Genomic DNA, 9,247 nt, shown 5'->3' on the forward strand with positions numbered 1-9,247 from the left:
ACACACATATCCTCAGCCACTATTTCAGTTGTTATAACTGTTGAAACTGTTAACACCAGTATGAAACACATATATCCTCAGCCAATATTTCAGTTGTTATAACTGTTGAAACGGTTAAAACCACTATAAAACATACATCCTCAGCCACAATTTCAGTTAAAATTGTTGAAACTGTTAACACCAGTATCAAACACACATATCCTCAGCCACTATTTCAGTTGTTATAACTGTTGAAACTGTTAACATCAGTATGAAACACACATATCCTCTGCCACTATTTCAGTTATTATGACTGTTGAAACTATTAACATCAGTACGAAACACACATCCTCAGCCATAATTTCAGTTGCTATAATTGTTGAAACTGTTAAGATCAGTATGAAGCACACATATCCTCAGCCTCTATTTCAGTTATAATTGTTGAAACTGTTAACACCAGTATGAAACACACATATCCTCAGCCACTCTTTCAGTTCTCAAAATTGTTGAAACTGTTAACACCAATATGAAACACACATATCCTCAATCACTATTTCAGTTCTCATAATTGTTGAAACTGTTAACATTAGAATGAAACACACATATCCTCAGCCACTCTTTCAGTTATTATAATTATTGAAACTATTAACACCAGTATGAAACACATATCCTCAGCCACTATTTCAGTTATTTTTGTTGTTGAAACTGTTAACACCAGTATGAAACACACATATCCTCAGCCACTCTTTCAGTTATTATAATTGTTGAAACCGTTAACACCAGTATAAAACACACATATCCTCAGCCACTATTTCAGTCGTATAATTATTGAAACTGTTAACACCAGTATGAAACACATATCCTCAGCCACTATTTCAGTTATTTTTGTTGTTGAAACTGTTAACACCAGTATGAAACACACATATCCTCAGCCACTATTTCAGTTGTTATAACTGTTGAAACTGTTAACATCAGTATGAAACACACATATCCTCTGCCACTATTTCAGTTATTATGACTGTTGAAACTATTAACATCAGTACGAAACACACATCCTCAGCCACAATTTCAGTTGCTATAATTGTTGAAACTGTTAACATCAGTATGAAGCACACATATCCTCAGCCACTATTTCAGTTATAATTGTTGAAACTGTTAACACCAGTATGAAACACACACATCGTCAGATATTATTTCTATAAATTTAATTAACCCTATGTGATCTATCCAGGTAGAATTAGTGTTTTTTTATTTAAACACATGTATCAAATTATGATCTGATTTCTTATAAAAAGTATATACTTGAAGACATTTATCAGCTTCTAGACAAATGTTTCATAAACATCCAACTATTTCTTGTGTTGACGCAATCTTACATAACTGACAGTTTATTAAATAACATAGTAATTAGAACTAAAATTGCCAGAAAACAAACACATTGCTGTCACATGAAACTAATGCCAACACCAATGCCTTATTGAAGGAAATACTTAAATGATTTACTTTACTGATATATCTCTATTTTAATAACTTTTGTATAAAGTAAATGTTTTAATTATGAATATAATTCACAATCTTATTACACACACTTAAATATGTACAACAACCAATGTAATCTGAAAAGTAAGTTCTAGTATGTGTATGTAGAAGTGATAAAGTTCTTGTAAGTTCTAGTATGTGTATGTAGAAGTGATAAAGTTCTTGTAAGTTCTAGTATGTGTATGTAGAAGTGATAAAGTTCTTGTAAGTTCTAGTATGTGTATGTAGAAGTGATAAAGTTCTTGTAAGTTCTAGTATGTGTATGTGGAAGTGATAAAGTTCTTGTAAGTTCTAGTATGTGTATGTAGAAGTGATAAAGTTCTTGTAAGTTCTAGTATGTGTATGTAGAAGTGATAAAGTTCTTGTAAGTTCTAGTATGTGTATGTGGAAGTGATAAAGTTCTTGTAAGTTCTAGTATGTGTATGTAGAAGTGATAAAGTTCTTGTAAGTTCTAGTATGTGTATGTAGAAGTGATAAAGTTCTTGTAAGTTCTAGTATGTGTATGTAGAAGTGATAAAGTTCTTGTAAGTTCTAGTATGTGTATGTAGAAGTGATAAAGTTCTTGTAAGTTCTAGTATGTGTATGTAGAAGTGATAAAGTTCTTGTAAGTCCTAGTATGTGTATGTAGAAGTGATTAAAGTTCTTGTAAGTTCTAGTATGTGTATGTAGAAGTGATAAAGTTCTTGTAAGTCCTAGTATGTGCATGTAGAAGTGATAAAGTTCTTGTAAGTTCTAGTATGTGTATGTGGAAGTGATAAAGTTCTTGTAAGTTCTAGTATGTGTATGTAGAAGTGATAAAGTTCTTGTAAGTCCTAGTATGTGTATGTAGAAGTGATAAAGTTCTTGTAAGTCCTAGTATGTGTATGTGGAAGTGATAAAGTTCTTGTAAGTTCTAGTATGTGTATGTAGAAGTGATAAAGTTCTTGTAAGTTCTAGTATGTGTATGTAGAAGTGATAAAGTTCTTGTAAGTTCTAGTATGTGTATGTAGAAGTGATAAAGTTCTTGTAAGTTCTAGTATGTGTATGTAGAAGTGATAAAGTTCTTGTAAGTTCTAGTATGTGTATGTAGAAGTGATAAAGTTCTTGTAAGTTCTAGTATGTGTATGTAGAAGTGATAAAGTTCTTGTAAGTTCTAGTATGTGTATGTAGAAGTGATAAAGTTCTTGTAAGTTCTAGTATGTGTATGTGGAAGTGATAAAGTTCTTGTAAGTTCTAGTATGTGTATGTAGAAGTGATAAAGTTCTTGTAAGTTCTAGTATGTGTATGTAGAAGTGATAAAGTTCTTGTAAGTTCTAGTATGTGTATGTGGAAGTGATAAAGTTCTTGTAAGTTCTAGTATGTGTATGTAGAAGTGATAAAGTTCTTGTAAGTTCTAGTATGTGTATGTGGAAGTGATAAAGTTCTTGTAAGTTCTAGTATGTGTATGTAGAAGTGATAAAGTTCTTGAAATCTACACTGAAAGTTACCCTAACTTTAATGTTCAGTACAAGAAGGAAAAACTTTAAGAACAATAGATCATATATATATACTGTTTTTGACTTGAACAAAACAAGCCAAAAGAATAATCACAACAACACATAAAGCATTTATTATATCAGTATGTATGTAATTTGAGCAAATTAAAAGTATCTTAAGAGACGATATTATAAAATGCAACTCAAAGAGAACAAAAACATTTTCCAGAAAAAAGTACTATAAGACAGGAGCTAACAAAAGCTCAAATAATAAATGATACATTTTACAAATGTGTGCATCTTAACTCATCCTTGTCAACTTTTCCCAAATCGTCCAGTCCAAGAATCAGAAGCAGCTGCAATCCTAGAAACAGAAAATATTAACATGTTTTTACTACAGACATCAGGTCATACAACTATTACACACCAAGATTTGTACCACATACATCTCTTTACACAACTAGAACACATTAAGCTTGTATAACCTGATATCTGTAGTGAAAGCTTGGTGTGTTCTAGTTATATAACCAGATGTCTGTAGTAAAAAATTGGTGTGTTCTAGTTTTATAACCTGATGTCTGTAGTAAAAAAATTGGTGTGTTCTACTTGTATAATTTGATATCTGTAGTAAAAAAAATTGGTGTGTTTACTACAGACATCAGATTTTACAACTAAAACACACCAGGTTTTTCACACAAACATAAGGTTATACAACTTTCTGTAAGATGATATTTAAAATAGAATATCTTTTATAATCAACTTGTCCCATGTTTATAAGACTGACACCACTTTACTCAGTGTATAGACAATTACATTTAAAAATATTAAACTGTTTCAAATCACTCATGTTTTTGTAATGAACTTTACTAGATAAGGTTTTACACACATTCTCCCCCTTCTGCTGAACTTTCAACAACTAATGAATTTGTTGTTAATTCATATCTTAGAAAAATGTTCACAAGTATCACTACTGCTACCGTTAATTCCTGATAAAAAAAAATCCATAGTGCATACTTACACTGTGGTTTCTGGTTCCTGACCCAGGGCTTCCAAGAAAATTCCCATGGGAGTCCTCCGTAAACCAACTGTCTCGATCCTGTTTGTCAGCTTGTTCTTAAAGTTCCTTAACCTCAGTGAAGCATGAATGATGATCACTTCAAAATAGATGAAAAAGGAACTGAACCACAAACAATCATCAGTTTGAAAAAGGAACTGAACCACAAACAATCATCAGTTTAAAAATGATGAAAAACTGAGCCATGAATACACACACACACACACACATACATACGTGTACACAAATGTATACATTTTTTTATTAATTAATCATCTAATTTATACTTCAGTGTTTGTAGATTTTAAAACAATGATATACACGAGTTGTGACAAATGTATGTTGTGAATATTTAGTGTGATAGAGGTATCTTATTCACAAGAAGTATATTGGGATATTAATTAGTTACAAGTAGAAACCAGAAATTTCTAACTGCTGAAATTTATAAGCTAGAAACCGACTTCACTAGTTACTTATGTCCATAGTAGCCACTCACGTAAGAGAGGAAGTGCAATCCCAAAGAGAAATACAATGACAGCTCCAAACACGTAGACAATGAAGTAACCACCTGTAATTAAAAACCAAGGTGAAGTAAACACATTGAATTAGAAAAATGAAGTCATCACCAGAAATTACTTTATAACCACGTACTTTTTAAAAACACAAATACAGCGAAATGGCATCTTAACAAATGATTATTTATATGCAGTGGATCATAACATTCTACAACAATTCAATACGTAACCATTATCATTAACACAATTTACAGATGAAAACATTCTGCAACAGTTCAATACGCAACCATTATCATTAAAACAGTTTACAGGCGAAAACATTCTGCAACAGTTCAATACGCAACCATTATCATTAAAACAGTTTACAGGCGATAAGATTCTACGACAGTTCATTACGTAACCATTATCACTAAAACAGTTTACAGGCGATAACATTCTACGACAGTTCATTACGTAACCATTATCATTAAAACAGTTTATAGACGAGAACATTCTACAACAGTTCAATGTTTAACCATTATCATTAAAACAGTTTACAGACGATAAACATTCTACCAGACAATGTGTGGCTCTAAATATCTGTCTATAACAACACTACCTACCAATAACAGCATAACTTTGAACTGAAACATAAATGGGGGGTACAGTTTCTGTAAGTTGGATATGCATTTAAGCAAAGAAAAATAAAGTTACTTTGAAAGTGTGTAGGTAGAACATTTCCCAAATTACCCATGAAAATATTCTCACCAGTAGGTGATTTGGCAAATGAAATAGTACATACTCTAGAAATTTCACAGAGACAATATTTCATGAACTTAACCTTTCACTTTAAAAACTACAGATGATTTAAGTGTTAGCAATTATCAGGAAGTTGGTTACCTCAATACAATCTCTGAACCAGCAGAGTGAGGTAGAAAATCTTTTAATTCTATAAATTCTTGCTAAAGCTTTGTAAGCAGTGATCCATACTTGTACCAACTATCATAAAAAACAGCTTAGTTTATAATGTATCCAGTTTGCATTAATTGATAGCAGAAATAATAAGTGGCCTGATGGGCTAAGAGTAAGATGCCCTTAGTTATTACAGTCAATATATAGAACTGGACTGCCATGGCATGTACAAAAGTAATATTTTCACCACAAACACGTCTATTTCCTCAAAGTTTAAGAAACCTAAATGAGGTTGAATACTTTGCAAGTAGCTTTCCTTGCAAAGTCTATTCAGCATTATTCATTGAAGTAAAATCCAACCTAATATATTTTTTATACTATATAAATATTGACAGATAAATTTACCTGAAAAAATGACAGCCAAGCTGATGAACGGATGTTCTTCTTTAAAATGGATTGCAGATCGTTTTGTATTTGTTACATAATAGAACAAACTGAAAGCTATGGAGATAGCAAACATTCCACAAATCATCTCTGTTGGATAGATAACACTATAGTAATAAAAGAAACTCTTTTAAAATATGTTTTAAATAGTACTTGTAAGATAGATAACACTACAGTAATAAAAGTAACTTAAAATGTTTTACATAGCACTTGTTGGATAGATAACACTACAGTAATAAAAGAAACTTTTAAAATATGTTTTACATACCACTTGTAAGATAGATAACACTACAGTAATAAAAGAAACTATTTTAAAATGTTTTAAATAGCACTTGTAAGATAGATAACACTACAGTGATAAAAGAAACTTTTAAAATATGTTTTACATACCACTTGTAAGATAGATAACACTACAGTAATAAAAGAAACTCTTTTAAAATGTTTTACATAGCACTTGTTGGATAGATAACACTACAGTAATGAACTCTTTTAAAATATGTTTTAAATAAGATTTGTAGGAGAGATAACACTACAGTAATGAACACCTAAATGTTTTTCATATAACACTGGCATGATAGATAACACTACAGTGATAAAATAAACTCTTTCATAATGTTTTAAATGACATTTGCTTTAGTGCACACATTTATCAACAACAATTATCTAACATGAGCTATGTATTGTATTATAGTTGTAATGTAAGATATGATTGATTTATTTCAGCTTCTAAAAAATATTGTATTTAATAATCTATTCAGAGAAACACGTACATTTAAATGTTTGTTAATAAACAGAATATTCCCACAAGCTATGTTGTGGGAAGAGTACACACTGAACGTAAGGCACATAAATGGTATGTTGTGGGAAGAGTACACACAGATGGTGAGTATATTGTGGGAAGAGTACACACTGAACATAAAGCACATAGATGGTGAGTATGTTGTGGGAAGAGTACACACTGAACGTAAAGCACATTGATGGTACGTTGTGGGAAGAGTACACACAAATGGTATGTTGTGGGAAGAGTACACACTGAACGTAAAGCACATAGATGGTATGCTGTTAGAATTCAAGGAATGATGTGAAATAAAGTCTACTTGAAATATTGCTCTTCATTTTTACATAGTTGATAAAATATTTACAAAATGCTGAATTATACTATTGAGGTTACTACAGGACACAAGTTTTTGCTCAAGTTTTATAAATATACTTCAAGTACAGTTTAATACCTTATGATCTAAAGGTCATTCCAACATTTTATCATTTCCTAGGCTCAGATTCAAACCCAAGACCTCTCACACACTAAAAAGTGTTTACCAACTAAGACAGCATTTCCTAACACGGCACTTTTTGACAACTTAAACAAAAATAAACTCACCACTACTCTTATGAAACTCCTTTCCACACACTCAACAGATATAACAAGAAAATGAAATATTAATTACAGTCCTAATTAAAATCCCTAGTTTACTATTCTTTATTAGTGAGGTTATCCCATTTAGTTACAAGATACCTTCTCTGCTGAATATATATGTATATATAATACCATCACTATCTTATATATTATTATACTTTTACTACACACTTAATTTGTCAAAATTGTGCACTGGTAGGTTTCAAGCTTTCTGTTAGGCCATCACATTAATATGGCTGTTAACACTAAGTCTCAAAATTACAGATATTACAGCTTCTACTCACATTAGTCTAATAAATAAACTTGACAGCTCCGAACGTTGACACTGAAGTGTTCACACACATGCCTGATGATGTACGTGTGAACATAAAGTGCGAATTTTTTTCATTACATAAAGATACAGAGCCACTATCTTACAATAGAAATAAAATATTTTCTATTTTCACGAGGGTTATTACTGGTGGGAAGAAGTAAGGAGTTGATTACAAATACAACTACTAACCCAATTACCAGAAATACCAAAGTTGCCATCACGAAGTAATTTGTCTGATAGTAAAGCAGGTTGTTCATTACACGATTTGCCCATTTATCAAGGTTTTTGAAGTTTGGAATTTGAAATGTCGCCGTTCTCAAGAGAAAATCATCCAAACTTCTTAACGGTGCAACCTCCACTTCTGCCATGTTTAAAGTTCTTGATTACACTGTCACCTAATGGTCATAAATTTGTTTAAAAACGATGAAATTCGTTTGAATGTAAATATTTATTATTATTTTACTTAAACTTCATAACTATATATCAAATTAAAAGGTCGAAAAAGACATAAAAAGATATCTAAGTTAATTTCAATCGCGTTTTCTTTGAGCAAACGAGAGATTTTCTTCATTTAACCGATAAAAGCCAGAGCGGAAAAAATATACGCATAACTCGGTCCCCATCTTTGTATGTTTGTAGTTAAGCATAAAAATTACACAATGGGCTATCTGTTCTCTATTCATCACGGGTATCAAAACGGATTATAGCGTTGGTTGTAAATTTGCAAATATATCGCTGTGCTACTGGAAAGTACCCTTCCAGTGAAGTATATAACTTGATATTTCTTTCAACATTAATTCTTCTTTTTCTTCTGAAAAGAGTCAGGAGTTACAATATTACGGTATCCTAATAGAGCTGTGTAACTATAAAGTACTCTCCCAGAGGTGTGACATTATAAACAGTTGCATAGCTCTCTGAAACAGTGGCAATGATACATTTAATAATTGGGTAAGCAATTTTGTGAACCTGATGGAGACGCGATACCAGTGGTAAACAGAAAACAGACCATTGTACAGCTCTATATTTAAACAACCACTGTAGTTAAGAGACTCCTATTTACCCACAATAAACCATAATAAAAGTCGCAAAACTAGCCAACTTAGTGAAAAACGTAATCGCTTATTGTATCGGGTCATCCTATAAGTAATGTTCGAAAATTTAATACAGAAAGTACATCATCATTTCTGTCTTTGTAAAATACTTTAATGACTAAAATATGTAATAGAACATGTATAAAAATGTTCAGATAAATAAAAGAAACTAATCCAACTCCACTTTTTAAATCATTGATCAAACAAACTCTTATGAAGATGGAGGTATCTGAGGAACACGTTAGGCAAAAAATACTTAATGAGTTTAAAAAACAATAGTGCAGCAGAAAATAGTGCAGACAATGGACATCCACCCTAGGAAAGTCTTTTTGAGCGTTTGGTTGGATATTGTTGGTGTGATCCACTTTGAGTTGCTGCCACTCAATGTAACGATTACATCAGACTTCTAATGTAAACAGTTAGAGCGTTTGAATGTTGCACTTAAAGAAAAGAGACATGCTTTGATCAATCGTAAAGGTGTTGTGTTGCACCAGGATAATGCACAGCCTCATCCATACAGCAAAAATAAAATCTGCAAAGATTGAAAAGCTAA

General features: G+C 31.5%; 1 protein-coding gene across 2 annotated transcripts in view; it reads right to left on the reverse strand.

Moving 5' to 3' along the window:
- Window positions 1-8,120, reverse strand: part of LOC143236063 (PRA1 family protein 3-like) — a 31,422-nt gene extending 23,302 nt beyond the window's left edge. Inside the window, exons 1-5 of one of the 2 annotated variants that reach the window (XM_076474319.1) lie at window positions 7,793-8,120; window positions 5,838-5,983; window positions 4,523-4,594; window positions 3,991-4,126; window positions 3,254-3,336 (exon numbers count right to left, since the gene is read on the reverse strand). In XM_076474319.1, coding sequence (XP_076330434.1) covers window positions 3,288-3,336; window positions 3,991-4,126; window positions 4,523-4,594; window positions 5,838-5,983; window positions 7,793-7,971 — 582 coding nt within the window. In that variant the 5' untranslated portion in view covers window positions 7,972-8,120 and the 3' untranslated portion in view covers window positions 3,254-3,287. The remainder of the gene's footprint in view (window positions 1-3,253; window positions 3,337-3,990; window positions 4,127-4,522; window positions 4,595-5,837; window positions 5,984-7,792) is intronic. The other variant, XM_076474318.1, reaches the window with a different exon arrangement.
- Window positions 8,121-9,247: the final 1,127 nt, after the last annotated feature.

The sequence above is a fragment of the Tachypleus tridentatus genome, chromosome 13, assembly GCF_004210375.1.
Source record: "Tachypleus tridentatus isolate NWPU-2018 chromosome 13, ASM421037v1, whole genome shotgun sequence".
Lineage (NCBI taxonomy): Eukaryota > Metazoa > Arthropoda > Merostomata > Xiphosura > Limulidae > Tachypleus > Tachypleus tridentatus.